The sequence below is a fragment of the Staurois parvus genome, unplaced genomic scaffold (assembly GCF_062004578.1).
Source record: "Staurois parvus isolate SC_StPar_1 unplaced genomic scaffold, SC_StPar_1.0 ptg001452l, whole genome shotgun sequence".
Lineage (NCBI taxonomy): Eukaryota > Metazoa > Chordata > Amphibia > Anura > Ranidae > Staurois > Staurois parvus.
In genome coordinates this window covers 232503-255703 of record NW_028319248.1, presented here as the reverse complement: position 1 = coordinate 255703, position 23201 = coordinate 232503, and the positions used below count along the sequence as shown (strand labels likewise).

The 23201-nt window shown below is 51.4% G+C and overlaps 1 protein-coding gene across 3 annotated transcripts; it reads left to right on the top strand.

Moving 5' to 3' along the window:
• Positions 1–1732: 1732 nt before the first annotated feature.
• LOC149435899 (uncharacterized) lies at positions 1733–9941 on the top strand. Of its 3 annotated transcripts, none has more exons than XM_089662285.1 (4): positions 1733–2173; positions 4837–4925; positions 7218–7293; positions 9657–9941. In XM_089662285.1, the coding sequence occupies exons 1-3, from the start codon at positions 1822–1824 to the stop codon at positions 7251–7253; spliced, it is 477 nt and encodes a 158-aa protein (XP_089518411.1). In that variant the 5' UTR covers positions 1733–1821; the 3' UTR covers positions 7254–7293; positions 9657–9941. The 3 variants fall into 3 exon arrangements, 2 of the variants coding, with proteins under 2 accessions (XP_089518411.1, XP_089518410.1); XM_089662284.1 differs by having other exon boundaries at positions 4837–4967; XR_016308353.1 differs by lacking the exon at positions 4837–4925 and having other exon boundaries at positions 1737–2173.
• The last annotated feature ends 13260 nt before the right edge of the window (positions 9942–23201 follow it).

Below are 23201 nucleotides of genomic sequence, written 5' to 3'. Positions count from 1 at the left end.
AGGGGGACAGAGGGGCAGGAGGACAGAGGGGCAGGGGGACAGAGGGGCAGGGGGACAGAGGGGCAGGAGGACAGAGGGGCAGGAGGACAGAGGGGCAGGGGGACAGAGGGGCAGGAGGACAGAGGGGCAGGAGGACAGAGGGGCAGGAGGACAGAGGGGCAGGGGGACAGAGGGGCAGGAGGACAGAGGGGCAGGAGGACAGAGGGGCAGGGGGACAGAGGGGCAGGAGGACAGAGGGGCAGGAGGACAGAGGAACAGAGTGGCAGAGGAGCAGGGAGACAGAAGAACGGAAGGACAGAGAGATGGAGGGCCAGGGGGACAGTAGGTCAGGGGGAGAGAGGGGCAGGAGGACAGAGGGGCAGGGAGACAGAGGGTCAGGGGGACAGAGGAACAGAGGGGCAGGGGGACAGAGGAACAGAGGGGCAGGAGGACAGAGGGGCAGGGGGACAGAGGGGCAGAGGAACAGAGGGGCAGGAGGACAGAGGGGCAGGGGGACAGAGGGGCAGAGGAACAGAGGGGCAGGAGGATGGCGGGGACAGAGGGGAAGGAGAACAGAGGGGGCAGAGGAACAGAGGGGCAGGAGGACAGAGGGGCAGGGGGACGGCGGGGACAGAGGAACAGAGGGGCAGGAGGACAGAGGGGCAGGGGGACGGGGGTAGAGGGGCAGGGGGGTAGAGCTGCAAGGGAACAGAGGGGCAGGAGGACGGCGGGGACAGAGGGGAAGGAGAACAGAGGGGCAGGGGGACAGAGGGGCAGGGGGACGGCGGGGACAGAGGGGCAGGAGAACAGAGGGGCAGGAGAACAGAGGGGCAGGAGAACAGAGGGGCAGAGGAACAGAGGGCAGGAGGACAGAGGGGCAGGGGGACAGGGGTAGAGGGGCAGGGGGGTAGAGCTGCAAGGGAACAGAGGGGCAGGAGGACGGCGGGGACAGAGGGGAAGGAGAACAGAGGGGCAGGGGGACAGAGGGGCAGGGGGACAGAGAGGCAGAGGAACAGAGGGGCAGGAGGACAGAGGGTCAGAATTGCAGGGGGACAGAGGGGCAGAGGAACAGAGGGGCAGGAGGACAGAGGGTCAGAGGGGCAGGATTGCAGGGGGACAGAGGGGCAGAGGAACAGAGGGGCAGGAGGACAGAGGAACAGATGGGCAGGAGGACAGAGGAACAGATGGGCAGGAGGACGGCGGGGACAGAAGGGAAGGAGAACAGAGGGGCAGAGGAACAGAGGGCAGGAGGACAGAGGGGCAGAGGGACAGGGGTAGAGGGGCAGGGGGGTAGAGCTGCAAGGGAACAGAGGGGCAGGAGGACGGCGGGGACAGAGGGGAAGGAGAACAGAGGGGCAGGGGGGCAGAGGGGCAGGGGGACAGAGAGGCAGAGGAACAGAGGGGCAGGAGGACAGAGGGTCAGAGGGGCAGGATTGCAGGGGGACAGAGGGGCAGAGGAACAGAGGGGCAGGAGGACAGAGGAACAGATGGGCAGGAGGACAGAGGAACAGATGGGCAGGAGGACGGCGGGGACAGAAGGGAAGGAGAACAGAGGGGGCAGAGGAACAGAGGGGTAGGAGGACAGAGGGGCAGATGGGAAGAGGGGCAGGGGGGTAGAGGGGCAGGGGGGTAGAGCTGCAAGGGGACAGGGGCAGGAGGACGGCGGGGACAGAGGGGAAGGAGAACAGAGGGGCAGGAGGACAAATGAGGACAGCGGGACTTGTTCGGAATCAGTGACAGTTGGGAGGTATGAAGCATGCGTGGTGCGTTTTGCAGCGATTGAGGTGCGACTCGAGATTATGGGCTGAGGGTGATAATTTCTGCCGCGACTCAAAATTGCGAATGTTTTTTGGTCTTTTTATGTGTAAGCCCAAAACAATTTGTCTTCTGCCGATGGAAGGCCAGACGGTCGGACACCCCCGGATCCAGGCAGCTGGAATGCATAGGCAGCCAAAAACCGCAACCCCGCTGTACCTGCTGTGCGCCCAGGAGCTCATTCTAGTTGCAGTTCCCCCTCCAGCCTCTAAGCCTTGCATTTTGTTTTTGACGGCGAGCCGTCCAGTCCTGTCTGCGCATGCGCCTCTCCGTCTCAGCCCCGTGTACGTGCAGAGCTGTGTTCAGTATGGCTTCGGCGGGAAGAGAAACATTGGCGGGAAGTATGAAGGACAACCTGGCCGGGGAGCCCGGAGGAGAGGTGAGGGGGCCGCTGTGTGTGATGGCGGGAAAACCGTGACAGGGAATGTTCCCGGATGATGTGTGGCAGGCATTCTATGCCAGTATGGGATGTCCGTGTTCCGGTAATGTGGATGGCGGGCTGGGACTTGTAGTTCTTTTTGTTTACATCTGTTGGTTTGATTGCTAGAACCCCGAACATGTTGTACCGCCCCGGAGAATACAATGGCGGGTTCCTTTCATGTTTATTTCCACCACTTGCCTACCGGCAGGGGAGTCCCTGGGGTTGGTGTCACCCGGTGCGGCAACATTTGGCGTCACCCCCTCGGACGATCCCCGCGTAATGGATCGGACTCGGACCCATCATCCTCCCCAATCCGTACATCCGATCCATCCTGCGGGGATCGGCGGCTTGCTCTGCAACTGACCTGTCAGTGGAGCGGGTCCGGAGTCACCCCGTGCGCCTCCCCCTCCCGGGACGTCACTGCCTGCCAGACACTTCTCCCCCTCCCTGCCCGGCCAATGTTCAGCTGTCAGCGGGGTCACACTTCGGAGGACAACCGCGGTCATGTGACACCGCACACACGTGACCTGTGTAGCATCCTCACAGCTTTGTTGGGGGGGTCTGTACTCCTTGGAGGGGGGGGTCTGTACTCCCCGGAGGGGGGGGGGGTCTGTACTCCCCGGAGGGAGGGGGGGTCTGTACTCCCCGAGGGGGGGGGGTCTGTACTCCCCGGAGGGGGGGGGGGGTCTGTACTCCCCGGAGGGGGGGGGTCTGTACTCCCCAGGAGGGGGGGGGGGGGGTTGTGCTATAAACAAACAAAATCAAAACATTTGAAAAAAGTTTTTTTTGTTTCTATTATAAAATTTTACAAGCCGGTCATTGTTCTCCTTCACTGATGTGTGTTAATGGGCGGCACTGATGTGGGGCACTGATGGTGGGCTGCACTGATGTGGGGCACTGATGGTAGGCGGCACTGATGGTGGGCTGCACTGATGTGGGGCGCTGATGCTGGGCTGCACTGATGTGGGGCGCTGATGCTGGGCTGCACTGATGTGGGGCACTGATGGTGGGGCTGCACTGATGTGGGGCACGGATGGTGGGCTGCACTGATGTGGGGCACTGATGGTAGGCGGCACTGATGGTGGGCTGCACTGATGTGGGGCGCTGATGCTGGGCTGCACTGATGTGGGGCGCTGATGGTGGGCTGCACTGATGTGGGGCACTGATGGTGGGCTGCACTGATGTGGGGCACGGATGGTGGGCTGCACTGATGTGGGGCACGGATGGTGGGCTGCACTGATGTGGGGCACGGATGGTGGGCTGCACTGATGTGGGGCACGGATGGTGGCTGCACTGATGTGGGGCACGGATGGTGGGCTGCACTGATGTGGGGCACGGATGGTGGGCTGCACTGATGTGGGGCACTGATGTGGGGCACGGGTGGTGGTCTGCACTGATGTGGGGCACGGGTGGTGGTCTGCACTGATGGACTGCACTCATGGGCGGCATGGATGTTGGGCACGGGTGGTGGTCTGCACTGATGTAGGGCACGGGTGGTGGTCTGCACTGATGTGGGGCACGGGTGGTGGTCTGCACTGATGTAGGGCACGGGTGGTGGTCTGCACTGATGTAGGGCACGGGTGGTGGTCTGCACTGATGTGGGGCACGGGTGGTGGTCTGCACTGATGTAGGGCACGGGTGGTGGTCTGCACTGATGTGGGGCACGGGTGGTGGTCTGCACTGATGTAGGGCACGGGTGGTGGTCTGCACTGATGTAGGGCACGGGTGGTGGTCTGCACTGATGTGGGGCACGGGTGGTGGTCTGCACTGATGTAGGGCACGGGTGGTGGTCTGCACTGATGTAGGGCACGGGTGGTGGTCTGCACTGATGTGGGGCACGGGTGGTGGTCTGCACTGATGTAGGGCACGGGTGGTGGTCTGCACTGATGTAGGGCACGGGTGGTGGTCTGCACTGATGTGGGGCACGGGTGGTGGGCGGCACTGATGGACTGCACTCATGGGTGGCATGGATGTTGGGCACGGGTGGTGGTCTGCCACTAACTGCCACTGACATCAGTGACACTAACACAGTGGTCAGTAATACTATACACAATTACTGTACTAATGACACTGGCTGGAAGGGGTTAACATCTTGGGTATTCAAGGGGTTAAATGTGTGCCTAACAATGATTAATGTGTGCTGCTTCTTACTCCCGGTCTTTGTCTCCTATTCCTGCTTTGCTAGGATATGAAACAGAAACACCGTTCCCTCTGTACATAGCTCTATGTTGATTGTCAACACAGGGCTCTGGCCTATGATTGGACACAGCTGATCAGCAGGTCCCGGGCGTGATTCATTGGCTGGGACTTCCTGACAGACTCCTGCTGTGTACAATCACAGCAATTGTCAGCACGGGGGGCATGCATGCGCCCCTCTAAGCCCAGAAGCAGGCAGGGGTGTACAGTAGGTCACTGTGCCTGAGCGGGCTGCCCGTCTGCAGTACATGACTGGCGGTCCACAAGTGGTTAAATTTGCAGGATGAGTCTTTTGCAACACAGAACTGGTCCCGGCACAGAACGCAGTGGAACGTGCTGTAGTGGCTCCACTAGATGTGATTGGTTAGAGAGAAATATGTGCATCAAAAGAACCGATTCTAAGTGTTGTGATTTTTCTTTTTTAGGCACAACCCCTGTGTGTGAGGACATCGGGGGCCAAGTCCTGGCTTGTGGCCGGCGTGTTTCTCCGGAGGAATGGACCGCCAAGATAAATGTAAGTCGCCATGCTAATTGGCAGTTCAGTTTTCCTGCAGAGGTTAATGAAACAACCAGTTACATACATTCCTGGTGGCTTCCTGCCCCGAGATTGTGTGTAAATCTGACAGGCAGACTCCTTTCTGTCAGATGGAGCGTTCGGGAGGCTGTGCCCAATTGCTTCCACACATACTTGGACGGAGGGGCGGCGGGGGTGTACTCGGACGGAGGGGCGGCGGGGGTGTACTCGGACGGAGGGGCGGCGGGGGTGTACTCGGACGGAGGGGCGGCTGGTGGGTACTCGGGCGGAGGGGCGGCTGGTGGGTACTCGGGCGGAGGGGCGGCTGGTGCGTACTCGGGCGGCTGGTGCGTGGTGGGGCGGCTGGTGCGTACTCGGGCGGCTGGTGCGTGGTGGGGCGGCTGGTTCGTACTCGGGCGGTGGGGCGGCTGGTGCGTACTCGGGCGGTGGGGCGGCTGGTGCGTACTCGGGCGGTGGGGCGGCTGGTGCGTACTCGGGCGGTGGGGCGGCTGGGGCGTACTCGGGCGGTGGGGCGGCTGGGGCGTGGTGGGGCGGCTGGGGCGTACTCGGACGGAGGGGCGGCTGGGGCGTACTCGGACGGAGGGGCGGCTGGGGCGTACTCGGACGGAGGGGCGGCTGGGGCGTACGCGGGGGGGGGCGGCTGGGGCGTACTCGGACGGAGGGGCGGCTGTGGACGTGGTATACTTGGATTTTGCAAAACCGTTTGACACAGTTCCTCACACACAGCTGTAAGGTGAAGTCTACAGACTTGGAAAAATCAGTTTGTAAATGGATAGAAAACTTGCTAAAAGCCCAAATTCAGAGATTATTGGTTAATGATTCCCACTCTGAATCGTCCATAATAATGGGAATAGGATTTCTCTATGGGGGGGTTTGCAGGACAGCCAGTGAAAATAAATCCATTTATTATTTGTTACAACTTTAAATCTTGTTATTTATCACAAGTAAAATCTGTGGCCCCAGAGAGGACATTCCCTTCATCCACTGATAGTGCCGACAAGACGCAGAGAAGGGCGGGGCACAGAAAAGTATTCTTAGCTACTGAAATCTAATTGGTCATTTCTGATACTAAACCCCAATGCAGATGTTTTGCCACCAAATGAAATGTTTGTTCTACAGAACAAAGCTTCTAGTTACAAATGTGAATGTTTATTATCATAGTGAACACTCACTGATTTGGGCTAATCTACTGGGAGCTGCAGACTGAAAATTATTTAAGGGGTTCCCTGAAATTTAGAAGAAAAAATTGGCTTGATGGTTAAAAGGTTGACAAACTTCCCTACAGGGCGCTTTGTGCTGCACGCCCCTACAGGACGTGTGTCCGGCATCCACCTAAAGGACGTGTTCCGGCATCCCCTACAGGGCTTTGTCCGGCACCACCGAGAAGGTGTTTGTTCGGTACCCCCTACAGGGTGTTTTTCTGGCACTCCTTTCAATGCGTTTGTTTGGCACACCCTTCAGTGCATTTGTTGGGCCTACATTGCCTGTGTCCGTCACCTGCTTCAGGGTGTGTGTCCGGCACCACCTACAGGGCGTTTGTCCAGCACATTGCGTTTGTTTGGTACCCCCTACGGGTTGCTGTCCGGCACCCCCTACATTGCGCTTGTCCGACACCCAATACAGGGCGTTTGTGCGGCACCTGCTACAAGGCGTTTGTGCGGCACCCGCAACAGGGCGTTTGTCTGCCATCCCCTAAAGGGCGTTTACCCGAGACTCACTACAGCGCGTTTTCCGGTACCCCCTACAAGGCGTTTGTCCGGCACCACCTACAGGGCGTTTGTCCAGCACCCCCTATAGGGAAGTTTGTCGGACATCCTTCCCTGGGCTTCTTAATTAGAATTCCACAGAAGTCTGGTGTTTGGTCACTGCAGGCAGGGATGCGGGGTGAGGAGAGGATCTGTCTGGGTAGGAAGGTGGTAGCTGGGATGGTAGAAACAGTCAATGTGAGGAGGAATGTCAGGAGTACAGAGCAAGACCAGACACACCCAGAAAGCCATGTGTATGATGTCACTTTCAGGTCAGCCTCTGTGTCCCCAACCAGCATGACCAGGAAATAATGGAATGCAATGCGATCCGCATTGTACTACATTCAGGGGATTCATGCCGGGTCTATCAGACCCTGAGTGTCTCATTAACGATGATCTGTTTCCCAAAAAGTCATCACACGGGGAATGTATGTGTACTAATGAGAAAAAATAGCTTTGTTTTGTAGTGTGTATGTATGATGACAAATGTGTAAAATGTTGAAGATTTTTGTTTTTCTCTCGGCAGGCCATCGGTGCTAAAACATTGAGGAACGTCGGCTGAAAGTACATCTATGACAAGTGTCCTGCTGGAGCTGCACATGGTAGGTAGTTTTTAATTTTAAAGCATTTCCAGTAGTTGTGACTTTAATCCCAAAGGTTAGTCCATCCAAACGTTTTAGTTTGGTTGGTTAAAGTGTTAATAACCACTTGAAGACTTCCTTCCCTACATCTACATCGGCACTTTCAAGTGGTACCGTGGACTGTCCGTCTATACTGACTGGGGGTTTGTGCTGGGCGGGGACCATCTGTCTATACTGAGGGCTCTGGGCTGAGGGCGCAGTCCGTCTATACTGAGGGCTCTGGGCTGAGGGCGCAGTCCGTCTATACTGAGGGCTCTGGGCTGAGGGCGCAGTCCGTCTATACTGAGGGCTCTGGGCTGAGGGCGCAGTCCGTCTATACTGAGGGCTCTGGGCTGAGGGCGCCGTCCGTCTATACTGAGGGCTCTGGGCTGAGGGCGCCGTCCGTCTATACTGAGGGCTCTGGGCTGAGGGCGCAGTCCGTCTATACTGAGGGCTCTGGGCTGAGGGCGCAGTCCGTCTATACTGAGGGCTCTGTGCTGAGGGCGCCGTCCGTCTATACTGAGGGCGCCGTCCGTCTATACTGAGGGCGCCGTCCATCTATACTGAGGGCTCTGGTCTGAGGGCGCCTTCCGTCTATACTGAGGGCTCTGGGCTGAGGGCGCCGTTCGTCTATTTCAGGGGTGGGCAACTGTGGCCCTCCAGCTTTTAGTGAACTACAAGTTCCATCATGCCTCTGTCTTTGGGACTCATGCTTGTAACTGTCAGTTTTGCAATGCCTCATGGGACTTGTAGTTCTACAACAGCTAGAGGGCCACATTTGCTCACCCCTGGTCTATACTGTTGCTCTGTGCTGAGGGCGCCGTTCCGTCTATATTGAGGGCTCTGTGCTGAGGGCGCCGTTTGTCTATACTGAGGGATTTGGGCTGAGGGCACCATCCGTCTATACTGAGGGCTCCGTCCGTCTATACTGAGGGCTCCGTACTGAGGGCTCCGTACTGAGGGCACCGTCCGTCTATATTGAGGGCTCTGCTAAGGGTGCCGTCCGTCTATACTGAGGGCTCTGGGCTGAAGGCACCGCCCGTCTATATCTGAAGTGGGCTACCCTCCAACTTTTAGTGAACTACAAGTTCCATCATGCCTCTGTCACTCATGCTTGTAACTTTCAGTTTTGCAATGCCTCATAGGACTTGTAGTTCTGCAACAGCTAGAGGGCCACATTTGCTCACGCCTGGTCAATACTGAGGGCTCTGTGCTGAGGGTGCCGTCCGTCTATACTGAGGGCTCTGTGCTGAGGGCACCGTCTGTCTATATTGAGGGCTCTGTGCGGAGGGCGCCGTCCGTCTATACTGAGGGCTCTGTGCGGAGGGCGCCATTCGTCTATACTGAGGGCTCTGTGCTGAGGGTGCCGTCCGTCTATACTGAGGGCTCTGTGCTGAGGGCGCCGTCCGTCTATACTGAGGGCTCTGTGCTGAGGGTGCCGTCCGTCTATACTGAGGGCTCTGTGCTGGGGGCGCCGTCCGTCTATACTGAGGGCTCTGTGCTGGGGGCACCGTCCGTCTATACTGAGGGCTCTGTGCTGGGGGCACCGTCCGTCTATACTGAGGGCTCTGTGCTGGGGGCACCGTCCGTCTATACTGAGGGCTCTGTGCTGAGGGCACCATCCGTCTATACTGAGGGCTCTGTGCTGAGGGCACCGTCCGTCTATACTGAGGGCTCTGTGCTGAGGGCACCATCCGTCTATATTCAGGGCTCGGGTGGGAGGCATCTATCTTTACTGAGGGCTTTGTTCCGGGGGCAATGTCTGTCTTTACCAAGGGGTATATGGTGGTGGTGGGGGTCTTTCCATATGGACTTTGTGCTTATGTATGTTAGGGTTATCTGTACTGTTGGGGATCAGGCTTTGGGGGGGGGGGGGGGGGGTGATTGACTTGTGCTGTGATGAGGGGTTATTATGGTCATACTCTGTATGGTGGTCTGTGTATTGCTCACTCCGGACCCCTGAACTACAGGTGGGAGTTCATCAAAAGTGAAGCAGACAGAATCTGGAGCAGCTGTGCTCTGCAAACAAGTCAGCTTGAAATTCTCATTTTCGAAGCTTTTAGTTTATGTCGGTGAATTTGCCCCTCCAGGGGCCATCTTTAGGCTTTCAGCACATCGGCCTTTACATATTCAGCACAGTGACTGAAAATAGAGAGCAACTGAGCATGTGTAGTGCAGGTCACAGCAGAGAGGGTCATCCTTCCCAATGGGGACATGGCGAGCAATCAAAGTACATCCACACTTCATCCAAAGAAAAAAATGTTACTTGTTAAATGTTGTTAATGAATGCCGGCGATTTCCAGCAACTGTCTTCTAATTCTGATCCAATTTCTGTCTCCATCTAGGTCTCGTCAAGCAGCTCCCTGACTACGGCTGTATCCGCAGTGCTGTGTTCTGGCTCCGTCTCTGTTCTCCATCCAGTTCAGGGGGCACATTTTTTTGGAATAAACAAGATCTGGCCTTTGAGGATCAACTAAAGAAATGCTGGTGATTGACTTTCAGAAAACATTGAATGTCGGGGGGGGGGGCTCCCCTTTCAGCAGATGTAAAATACAGCCAGGAACATCCATTTGTGTATTTGACATGTGAACAGTTTGTGACATCACTGAATAAAATGCCATTTTAAAGCAGGTATTTCGACTTTTTTTTCTTTTTTTTGGGGGGGGGTTAGTTACTGTTAACCACTTGTCCTGCAGAGGATTCCCCCCCCCCCCCCTTCCTGACCAGGCCATTTTTTGCGATACAGCACTGCACTACTTTAACAGACAATTGCTCGGCCATGCAACACTGTACACAAAATAAATTTGTCGCCCCCCCCCCCCCCCCAAATATTTATTTCTTTCGGTGGTATGTGATCACCTCTGCGTTTTTTTTTTTTGTTTTTTTTTCGCTATAAACAAAGACTGACATTTTTGAAAAATAAAACAATATTTTTGTCTTTTTGCTATAAAACATATCCAATAAAGCTGTAAAAAATCTATTTTCTTCATGAATTTAGGCCAAAATGTATTCTGCTCAGTGTCTTTGCTAAAACAAAAATCCCAATACCTGTGAATTAATTAGTTTACATGAAAGTTTTTTTTTTTTAAGTCCGCGAACGTGCGGAAAACGAAAAAACCCGTAAGTGTTCACAAAAAACGTGCAAGTGCAAAACACCACACAAAAAAGTGCACTTAGGGGTGTGCTTTGTCCTTCCCTTGAAGGGAATGGACCTCTACCCTGATCCCCCGGGGAACGAAGCTCCTGACAGGGACAAGGTTCCCATTTGGTCCACCTAAGCCAAAAGGCCTGGCGGACCACCGTTCCTTGTGGCCAGCCACTCAGTACTTGGCCAGGGGGCTCTCCCGAAGAGAAAACCCCCTAGGGGCAGGGGAGGAAGGAACCAAAAGGCCACACATCCTCCCCCTAGACTTCAGGGTAGGCCCGGTCCTAAAGGCGCTGTGCAAGAAAAGTGTTTGAACACAGTGACCATGTGCCTTTTCACACGCTGGGGTCCCACACCCAAGTGTTACTAAGAGCACCCCTGAGGCGACCACTCGGGGGGGCACTGGTTCGCGGACTTTCTGCCTTCCCGGCCCCTGGCCAGACAAGGTAGATCCGCTCAAATCAGGAGGAACTGGGCCCCTCCGGTCTTCCAGGGGGAATTACTCCCGGGCCCCAGCAGTCTGTGGGCGCCTCGGTTTCTGTTCCAACCTGTACTAGCCGTCAGGACCCCTTTACGTGAAAGTTATAGCGTCTACAAATGGCGGTATAGATACTGGGATTTAAAAAAAAAAATAAATTATTTTAATACTAGTAATGGCGGTGATCTGCAACTTATAGCGGGATTGCGACGGGCATTCTGACACTGGGGGGGGGGAAACTAACGGACACTGACCTCCCAGTGACACCAATACAGTGATCATTCCGCTGTGTCCGGAACACCTATCCCTCTGTGTGAGGTCCCAGTCAGTGATCACATGAATAGTAGTAAACAAGATGTCACTTCCTGACATTATTGCTTACTACGTGTGAATGATCACAGAGATCACATGGTACAGGGCTATTCACACCAGCCTTGTATCATGTGACAAGCTGTGACCAATCGCAGCTCACAGTATTTCTCAATGGCTGCAGGAATGTCGGCACGTGGTGACGCACTTCCGGTCTGGACGCCATATTCCTTTAATAAATGGTATTACACGATGGAAGTGTTTATGTTTCATGATGGAATGATTGGCCGTCACAAAGGGTTTATTATTATACAGATTTAAGGTGTCATTCACCGCACTGGACTCTTCATTTGCAATTTGTGTTCAATATACGCATTTAGTGGGATGCGGTTTTTCTGTGTTTTTATGCATGTTATGTTTATGTGATTATTTGTTGTTTATTATCACACATGCACCAATTAGGTGCATTTATGCCATAGTGCATTTTTTTTTTTTTTTGGGGGGGGGGGGGGGGGGGGGGTTTAGCACTTTTATGTGTAGCCCTACTTTGGACTCCTTGTCATACGGTATTATTTTCACATCACCTTTAGACCCAATTAGGATCTTTTTGGGCACTATTGATTCCTTGGTCCCATTTGGACTTTTTGTTGGCACTTTCATTGTTTGTATTTGTACCCAGGTTGGTGTGAGCGGCACTTGTCATTATTACCCCCTCCAGGATTTGTGTATTTATATTTGTTATTAAGTGTTCTTGCATAGCAAGGAACACTTATTGTTATCTCACATATATATTCTTTTTCCGTTTCTTATTATAGCCATATTTGCCACGCTAACTCCTCCCACAGTTTTTACACTACAAAAACAAGTAATATATCAAAACGTGCGGATTGTTCCCGATCGGATTGCTATTACTTTGTGGAACGTTTCGCCGAATCGTTCAAGAAATATCGCGGTTTTTGCTGCGAAATTTTCCCATAGGAATGCATTGAGCAACTAGAGTGAGAAATGACAAATCTAGAGTGTAGAAGGAAAAATCAGAACATGATTTGTAAACTGCCATCACTCTGTCATTTTCAAGCCCACCTACACATATCTTATCAAAACGTTCAGCTAACCCTGCTGTCACTAAAAATTTTCACGGCTAGGACATACTCCTGATAGTTTTCAGAATATGACCATTTGTTTGCACCTCACCCCTCCCATTGACTTTCATTGAAACTCCACTCTAGACAGCAGAAATTTTAAGGGACGTTTTTAAACTGCGACTGTGCCTTCATTTTTTATCTTTCAGAGACATACTATACATCAAAAGTTAGGTCTGTTTCTTGTGATTGTCACAATATAATCCTTTTCACGGTAGCATTTATACTTTTAAAACTACAAGTGTTTGAAGATGGCAATCGCCAGTGAACTTGGCAAGTTTAAAAAGCATGTTTAGAACAAACATGCTGACATTCCTCTCAGTGTGAGTTGTCATAGCAACCCAGCTGTCTCAGCACAGTGAGCCTACTCCGCCCACTCCAGGTGCAGCAACCAAAGGTCACTCAAGAGGCAGATGACTCACCAGGCTGGACTGTGAGCTTCAAAATACAAGCTGAAATGCATTTCTCACTATCAGGCTTGCAATGTGCACTGCTTACATTTCATCAATCATTTGGTAAAGGTTGCGGCAAGAACACTTTACACAATTTCCCCAGAAATTGTAGATTTTCTAGTTATTATTATTATACAGGATTTATGGCGCCAACAGTTTGCTCAGCGCTTTACAATATAACGGGAGACAATACAGCAACAATACAGTTCAATACAAGAGGGATAGGAGGGTCCTGATCCTGGGAGCTTATAATCTAAGATATATATATATATATATATATATATATATATATATATATATATATATATATACATACAGTGGGGCAAAAAAGTATTTAGTCAGCCACCAATTGTGCAAGTTCTCCCACTTACAAAGATGAGAGAGGCCTGTAATTGGCATCATAGGTAGACCTCAACTATGAGAGACAAAATGAGAAAACAAATCCAGACAATCACATTGGCTGATCTGGAAAGAATTTATTTGCAAATTATGGTGGAAAATAAGTATTTGGTGAATATGAAAAGTTCATCTCAATACTTTGTTATATATCCTTTGTTGGCAATGACAGAGGTCAGACGTTTCCTGTAAGTCTTCACAAGGTTGGCACACACTGTTGCTGGTATGTTGGCCCATCCTCCATGCAGATCTCCCCTAGAGCAGTGATGTTTTGGTCCTATCGCTGGGCAACACGGACTTTCAACTCCCTCCAAAGGTTTTCTATGGGGTTGAGATCTGGAGACTGGCTAGGCCACTCCAGGACCTTGAAATGCTTCTTACGAAGCCACTCCTTCGTTGCCCGGGCGGTATGTTTGGGATCATTGTCATGTTGGAAGACCCAGCCACGTTTCATCTTCAATGCCCTTGCTGATGGAAGGAGGTTTGCACTCAAAATCTCACGATACATGACCCCATTCATTCTGTCCTGTACATGGATCAGTCGTCCTGGTCCCTTTGCGGAGAAACAGCCCCAAAACATGATGTTGCCACCCCCATGCTTCACAGTAGGTATGGTGTTCTTTGGATGCAACTCAGCATTCTCTCTCCTCCAAACACGGCGAGTTGTGTTTCTACCAAACAGTTCTATTTTGGTTTCATCTGACCATATGACATTCTCCCAATCCTCTTCTGGATCATCCAAATGCTCTCTAGCAAACTTCAGACGGGCCCCGGACATGTACTGGCTTAAGCAGGGGACACGTCTGGCACTGCAGGATCTGAGTCCCTGGCGGCGTAGTGTGTTACTGATGGTAGCCTTTGTTACGTTGGTCCCAGCTCTCTGCAGGTCATTCACTAGGTCCCCCCCGTGTGGTCCTGGGATTTTTGCTCACCGTTCTTGTGATCATTTTGACCCCACGGGGTGAGATCTTGCGTGGAGCCCCAGATCGAGGGAGATTATCAGTGGTCTTGTATGTCTTCCATTTTCTAATTATTGCTCCCACAGTTGATTTGTTTTACAATATGACCATTTGTTTGCAACTCACGCTGCCCATTGACATTCATTGAAACTCCACTCTAGCCACCTCAAATTTGAAGGGCAATTTCTAAAGTGCGACTGTGCCTTCATTTTTAATATTTCAGATTCTCACAATATAAAGCTCTTCGTTGTAGGATTTATAATTTTTAAACTACAACCGTTTGAAGATGGCAACCGCCAGTGAAGTGAGCAAGTTGGAGCAGTTTGTTTTTAACCACTCTTCTCTGCCCTTGCTGTAGAGTGAGTTGCCATAGGAACCCAGGTGTGTGAGCAGGAAGCAGAGTGACCAAAGCTAGAGTGTGAGCTGAAAAATAAAAGTTGAAATGCATTTCTCACTCTATCAAGCTTGCCATGGGCACTTTTTAAATTTGATCAATCAATTGGTTAGTGTCATGTTTACTATCTTTACTCACTCCGCCCACTCCACACAGTTACTCCGCCCACTCCAACCTTTTCACAGTTACTCCACCCACTCCAACCACACAACAGTTACTCCGCTCACTCCAACCACACAACAGTTACTCCGCTCACTCCAACCACACAACAGTTACTCCGCCCACTCCAACCACACAACAGTTACTCCGCTCACTCCAACCACACAACAGTTACTCCGCCCACTCCAACCACACAACAGTTACTCCGCCCACTCCAACCACACAACAGTTACTCCGCCCACTCCAACCACACAACAGTTACTCCGCCCACTCCAACCACACAACAGTTACTCCGCCCACTCCAACCACATAACAGTTACTCTGCCCACTCCAACCACACAACAGTTACTCCGCCCACTCCAACCACACAACAGTTACTCCGCCCACTCCAACCACACAACAGTTACTCTGCCCACTCCCCCCCCAAATGTCAGGACAGGACAGATATCCCCCAAATGTCAGGACAGGACAGAGATCCCCCAAATGTCAGAACAGGACGAAGATCCCCCAAATGTCAGGACAGGACAGATATCCCCAAAATGTCAGAACAGTACAGAGATCCCCCAAATGACGGTACAGATATCCCCCAAATGTCAGGACGGTACAGATATCCCCCCAAATGACCCCTTTTTGCAGAGTAGACAGTCCAACGTACTTCATAAGAGGAATGGCGAGTTTTTTGAAGTTGTGTTTTTTTTGGCATTTTTTGGAAAATTAAAAAATTAGTTTCACTATTTTTTTTTTTTTTTTACATATTGTCACCAGTGCAGTACAGCGTCATCATATAACTGGCATGGCGGAGATCAGGGACAATGAGTGGTGACAGTAAATTATATATATATATATTTTTTTATTTTTTTTATTTTTTTAAAAAAAATTTTAAGATTTGTTTTTCATATTTCACTATGACCAAAGTAGTACAATGTTACCATAGTAACATTGTACTATTTTGGGGAAGTGATCAGTATTTTTTTTTTTTTTTTTTCCGCAATTTGCTTATAGCAAAGAATTACTTTGCTATAAGCAAGCATTTACCTGAATGACATCGATTCATTCAGGGTTTTTTTTTTTTTGGTGCTTAGCTGTGATTTGGCCACAGCTAATCACATGACATGTGCATGTGACCTGCTGTGACCATTCACAGCTAGACACTAGTATACAATGGATGGTATGAATGAAGCCATCCATTGTATACAACTGTCATGTGACCTGCTGTGATTGGTCACAGCAGGTCACATGGTACCGGCAACGGGGGGCGGTACTCAGATCTGTCATTGGCTGTGTCCGAGGTACACGGCCGGTGACAGATCGCGCCGCTCTGCAGGAGCGCAATCTGCGCATGTGCGGGAGGACGCTGTATGGTGTCCACCTGGGACGCTGATGACATTTCCCGCCTGCCATTCGGCCATAGGGCGGGTGGCAAATGGTTAAAGCAGAATCCCCCCCCCCCCCCAACCTTTAGTCAAGAAAGCTGTCATTTTACAGGCGGTTGCCGTGGTCCTGCTCCTGTGTCCAGCTATGGCATGAAAAGTCAGTTGAGAGCTCTCATAGGCACACTGGTGACAGTTATCAGCACAGGTATGATTTGAATGTTACTGGCTGAACCTGCTCATTTGCATATCTTTGCAAAGGATTCTGGGAAATGGGTTTTGCCACCTCAGGGTTGATCAAATCTGAATTATTTGTGTTTTTAGATGGTTTATAGAGCCAGAAAGATTTGGAAGTGAACATACAAGCCAAAAGGAAGACTTTAATGTTAAATTCAAATTTGACTCTCCATAGGTTGATATTTTGGTAGTTGGGGCGGTTTAAAAAGACTCGAAGCTTACTGAGCAGATGGAGAGGTTGGGAAAGCTCAATGGACACCAAGTGAAGGATCTCTCTGGGGCCGAATCAGTGACACTGATGTGAAGATTCCTCTGAGGGGAAGTTCATTGATACTGATGTGAGGATCTCTCTGAAAGTTCAGTGATTACTGACAGGAGTGATACATAAGGATCTCTCAGGGGGAGTTCAGTGATACGGACAATGAGGATCTCTCTGGGGAAGTTCAATGATACTTACAAGAGGATGTCACAGAGAAGTTCAGTGACACTGAGGGCAATACAAACTTCTCTGAGCCCCATTCCAGAACACTTGGAAGTTGAGCGTTGTTCCCTGCCTCTCTTTTTTAGGTGTTCCTGCATGGCAGACTTATCTCACATTATTCTTATTATTATAGCCACCCTAACTCCTCCCACAGTTCTTACACTACATAAACCGTAATATACCGAAACGTGCGGATTGTTCCCGATCGGATTGCTATCACTTTGTGGAACGTTTCGCCGAATGGTTCACGAAATATCGCGGTTTTTGTGGTGAAATTGGTCCCATAGGAATGAATGGCGGAATGTTCCAAACTAGAGTGGGAGCTGAAAAATCAGGACATGATTTGTAAACTGCCATCACTCCCTCATTTTCAAGCCCACCTACACATATCTTATATCAAAACGTTCAGCTATCCCTGCTGTCACTAACAATGTCCACGGCTAAGCCATAGTCCTGATAGTTTTCACAATATGACCATTTGTTTGCAACTCACGCCGCCCATTGACATTCATTGAAACTCCACTCTAGACACCTGAAATTTGAAGGGAAATTTTTAAACTGCAACTGTGCCTTCATTTTTCATATTTCAGAGACATACCATGCATGAAAATGTAGGTCTGGGTCTTGTGATTCTCACAATATAAAGCTCTTCGCTGTAGGATATATAGTTTTAAAACGACAACCGTTTGAATATGGCAACCGCCAGTGAAGTGAGCAAGTTGGAGCAGTTTGTTTATAACCATGCCTCTACTGTAGAGTGAGTTGCCATAGGAACCCAGGTGTGTGAGCAGGCAGCAGAGTGACAAAAGCTACTCCGCCCAGTTACTCCGCTCACTCCAGTTGTAGATTACTGGTGGAGGCAAGAACACGTCACACAATTTCCCCAGAAATTGTAGATTTTCTAGTTTTTCATATATTGTTACTATTTTGTATTCACACTTGTGGGTTTCACATGGTATTAGCGCCACATCATTTGCACTGTCCTCTCCATGTCACTGTCCTCCCCATGTCAGCCCCCCCAAATGTCAGTGTCCTCCATGTCAGCCCCCCAGGTCAATGCCCCCACATGTCACTGTCCTCCCAAAGTCACTGACCCCCCCCACACACACACACACACACGTCACTGTCCTCCCCATGTCACTCCCCCCCTCTTCATGTCACTGTCCTCCCCATGTCACTCCCCCCCCACCCCCCATATGTCACTGCCCCCCCAATGTCACTCTCCTCCCCATGCCACTGCCCCCCATGTCATTGTCCTCCCATAGTGTCACTGTCCTCATGTCACTGCCCCTCCCCAAATGTCACTGTCCTCATGTCAGCCCCCCAGGTCAATGCCCACCACATGTCACTGTCCTCCCCATGTCACGCCCCCCCCTTCATGTCACTGTCTTCCCCATGTCACTCCCCCCCCCCTTCATGTCACTGTCCTCCCCATGTCAGCTCCCCCTTCATGTCACTGCCCCCCCAAATGTCACTTTCCTCCCAATGTCACTGCCCCCCCCCATGTCGCTGTCCTCCCCATGTCAGCCCCCCACGTCACTGCCCTCCCTAAGTCACTGACCCCCCCCATGTCACTCTCCCCCCCCCTATATGTCACTGCCCCCCCCTCCAATGCCACTGCCCCCCATGTCATTGTCCTCCCATAGTGTCACTGTCCTCATGTCACTGCCCCCCCAAATGTCACTGTCCTCCCCATGTCACTGCCCCCCCCAAATGTCACTGTCCTCCCCATGTCACTCTCCTCCCCATGCCACTGCCCCTCATGTCATTGTCCTCCCATAGTGTCACTGTCCTCATGTCACTGCCCCCCCCCCCCAAATGTCACTGTCCTCATGTCACTGCCACCCCCCCAAATGTCACTGTCCTCATGTCACTGCCCCCCCAAATGTCACTGTCCTCATGTCACTGCCCCCCCAAATGTCACTGTCCTCATGTCACTGCCCCTCCCCAAATGTCACTGTCCTCCTCATGTCAGCCCCCCAGGTCAATGCCCACCACATGTCACTGTCCTCCCCATGCCACGCCCCCCCCCCTTCATGTCACTGTCTTCCCCATGTCAGGCCCCCCCCCCCGGATGTCACTGACCCCCCCCATGTCACTGACCCCCCCCATGTCACTCTCCCCCCCCCCTATATGTCACTGCCCCCCCCTCCAATGCCACTGCCCCCCTGTCATTGTCCTCCCATAGTGTCACTGTCCTCATGTCACTGCCCCCCCCAAATGTCACTGTCCTCCCCATGTCACTGCCCCCCCAAATGTCACTGTCCTCCCCATGTCACTGCCCCCCCAAATGTCACTGTCCTCCCCATGTCACTGCCCCCCCCAAATGTCACTGCCCCCAGGTCAATGCCCACCACATGTCACTGTCCTCCCCAAGTCACTGACTCCCCCCACATGTCACTGTCCTCCCCATGTCACGGCCCCCCATGTCAATGCCCCTCCCGAAATGTCACTGTCCTCCCCATGTCACGGCCCCCCCCCATGTCACTGACCCCACCACATGTCGCTGTCCTCTCCATGTCAGCCCCCCCCCGCCACTGTCCTCCCCCCACATGTCACTGTCCTCCCCAGGTCACCCCGCCCCCATGTCTCTGTCCTCCCATGTCTCAGCCCCCCGTGTCACTGACCCCACCATGTCACTGTCCTCCCATGTCACAGGCCCCCCCCCCGTGTCACTGTCCTCCCCATGTCATCCCCCCCCCTTCATGTCACTGTCCTCCCCATGTCATCCCCCCCCCCTTCATGTCACTGTCCTCCCCATGTCACGTCCCCCCCATGTCACTGTCCTCCCCCACATGTCACTGTCCTCTTCATGTCATTCCCCGCCATATGTCACTGTCCTCCCATGTCACAGCCCCCCCCCATGTCACTGTCCTCCCCATGTCAGGCCCCCCACTGTCCTTTCCTCTCGTGTCACTGTCCTTCCATGTCACAGCCCCCCTGTGTCACTGACCTCACCACATGTCACTGTCCTCCACATGTCATCCCCCCCCATGTCACTGTCCTCCCCATGTCACTGTCCTCCCCCCACATGTCACTGTCCTCTCCATGTCATCCCCCCCATATGTCACTGTCCTCTCCATGTCATCCCCCCCACATGTCACTGTCCTCTCCATGTCATCCCCCCATATGTCACTGTCCTCCCATGTCACAGCCCGCCCCCGTGTCACTGTCCTCCCCATGTCAGGCCCCCCGTGTCACTGTCCTCCCCATGTCAGGCCCCCCGTGTCACTGTCCTCCCCATGTCAGGCCCCCCGTGTCACTGTCCTCACCACATGTCACTGTCCTCCAAATGTCGTCCCCACCCTCCATATGTCACTGTCCTCCCCACATGTCCCTGTCCTCCCATGTCACTGACCCCATCACATGTCACTGTCCTCACCATGTCAGGCCCCCCCCCCCCCTCATGTCACTTTGATCCATCTTGCTGGAGCATTGGCGGCTAGTGATCCGCGGGATCAGCGGTGCATGTAAGTGTAATCAGCGGTGCAGCAGAAAAGGGGTTAACTGTGACAGCTCTGTGCTATGGTTGTTGATCGGCTTCCTATGCCTAACACCGTGACATGCGCAGTTGCTTCATGGGGGGGACAGATCTTCATGGGGGACAGATCTTGCCACTACACCAGCAAAACACCTTGTCCCTCTGGGTGGACACCATATGGCATCCTTTCAGGCATGCGCAGTTTGCATGCCCGCAGAGCCGCGCAGCGGCGCGATTTGTCACCAGTTGTATACCTCGGACACGACCGATGACAGATCTGAGTACTGGCCCCATTGCCGGTATCATGTGAACAATTACAGCAGGTCACATGACAGTTGTATACAATGGATGGCTTCCTGTCATGCCATCTATTGTATACAACTGTGGCTAGCTGTGAATGGTCACAGCGATCACATGCACAAGCTGGGCCAATCACAGCCCAGCTGTGTCATGTGATTAGTTGTGGCCAAATCACAGTTAAGAAAAAAAAAATCTTGAATGAATCGATTTCATTCAGGTAAATGCTTGCTTATAGCAAAGTAATTCTTTGCTATAAGCAAATTGTGTAAAAAAAAAAAAAAAATACTGATCACTTCCCCAAAGTAGTACAATGTTACTATGGTAATATTGTACTACTTTGGTCATAGTGAAATATGAAAAAAAAATTTAAAAAGAGAAAAAAAGGAATACATATAAAAAAAATTATCCATTTTTTTTTTTTTCGTATGGTCACCAGTCAGTGTCCCTGATCACCGCCATGCCAGTTATATGATGACGCTGTACTGCACTGGTGATAGTATGTAAAAAAAAAAAAAAAAATAGTAAATCTTTTTTTATTTCTTTATGTCTGAAAAATTATGACAAAAAAAATACAACTTCAAAAAAACTCGCCATTCCTCTTATGAAGTACGTCGGACTGTCTACTCTGCAACAAGGGGTCATTTGGGGGATGTCTGTACCGTCCTGACATTTGGGGGATGTCTGTACCGTCCTGACATTTGGGGGATGTCTCTACCGTCCTGACATTTGGGGGATGTCTGTACCGTCCTGACATTTGGGGGATGTCTCTACCGTCCTGACATTTGGGGGATGTCTCTACCGTCCTGACATTTGGGGGATGTCTCTACCGTCCTGACATTTGGGGGATGTCTCTACCGTCCTGACATTTGGGGGATATCTGTACCGTCCTGACATTTGGGGGATGTCTGTACCGTCCTGACATTTGGGGGATGTCTCTACCGTCCTGACATTTGGGGGATGTCTCTACCGTCCTGACATTTGGGGGATGTCTCTACCGTCCTGACATTTGGGGGATGTCTCTACCGTCCTGACATCTGGGGGATGTCTCTACTGTCCTGACATTCTTGGACCTCAAATTAGATTATCTGTCAGTACTTCAGCATTGGTCAATTTTCAGATATATCCCATAGTTTGTGAACTCTATAACTTTCCTAAAGACTAAATAATAAATACTGATTTGGGTTATTTTCACCAAAGACATGGAGCAGAATACATCTCGGCCTAAATTTATGAAGAACAATTATTTGCAAACTTTTATAACAGAAACAAAGAAAAACGTGTTTTTTTTTTTTTTAATTTTTGGTCTTTTTTTTTGTTAATTTAGTAAAAAAAAAAAAAAACCCCGGTGGTGATTAAATAACACCAAAAGAAAGCTCTAGTTGTGTGAAGCAAATGATAAAATTTTAGTTTGAATGACAATTGCGCGGTCATACAACATTGTACCCAAAGTGTGAGAGCGCTGAAACCTGAAAATTGGCCTGGGCAGGAAGGGGGTAAAAGTGCCCGGTATGGAAGTGAATATATATATATATATATGTGTGATTTTGTGCAGCCCTGCCACTCTGTAGCAGTAGTTCTACTATAGGGCGGCAGGACAGCGGCTAAGGGCGCATTCATGCAGCTGCAGTGTTGGGGCAGCGCAGTGTTTTCACACGGGTTACCCACGCTTCCTCATAGACTGCTAGTAGGTTGGTGCGTTTCCTGAAAGCACACCAAAAGTCCTGCATGCTGCATCTTTGCTTTTGCTTCCAGAAAACGCATCACAAATGTCCGATCTGATAGAAGTGTATGGGAAAGCGTGAGTAACCCACAAGAAAAACCATGGACACACTACCAGTTTGGTGTGAAAACACCCTTAGAGGGATGTTCAGGGTGGGGGCGGGGCGGTACAAACGCAGCTCAACCACCCCTAGAGCAAGTTTGTCATGTATTGGATGAGTATTGTGCAATGGCTTTATAGAATGCATTTTATGCCGGGAGGAGATAAGATAGGAGCCAAATTCACATCTAACTGCCGAGTGCGTTGAAGCAAGTGCATTTTCTTGCATCCTAGCGTGCGCTGCGTTAGACCGCCAATTCAAAGTGAATGGATTGCATGCATCCTAGCCAGGGCAGTTTTTCTCAGAGAATAGGTACTCCCCCTTCCGAGTCACCCCTTGTCTCCGCCCCCTATCCACCTCCAAGCACCATCCATTCGTTCCACCCCCCCCCCCATCCACCCTTTTTTATAGAAAACACAACAAAGTATCATTTTGTGCTATTAAGTAATTTGCATGTAATTTGTTATTAACAAGAAGAGCAGTCACATAGCCCCCCTGCAGCCAGCAACAATAGCCCCCCGCCAACAATAGATCTCCCCAGTGACAATCGATCCTCCACCAGTAACAGTGGATTGCCCCAGCAACAACACACCCCCCAGCAACCACAGATTAACCCCAAGAAACAATGGACCCCCGCCAGCAACAATAGAATTTTTAGAAGCTAGCATTATTAGACCTTCCAGCAGGTAGAAACAAGAGACTCCTCCCTCAGCAATAGATCCCCTCCAGTGACAATAGATCCCGCATGAGCCAGCATCAATCAACCT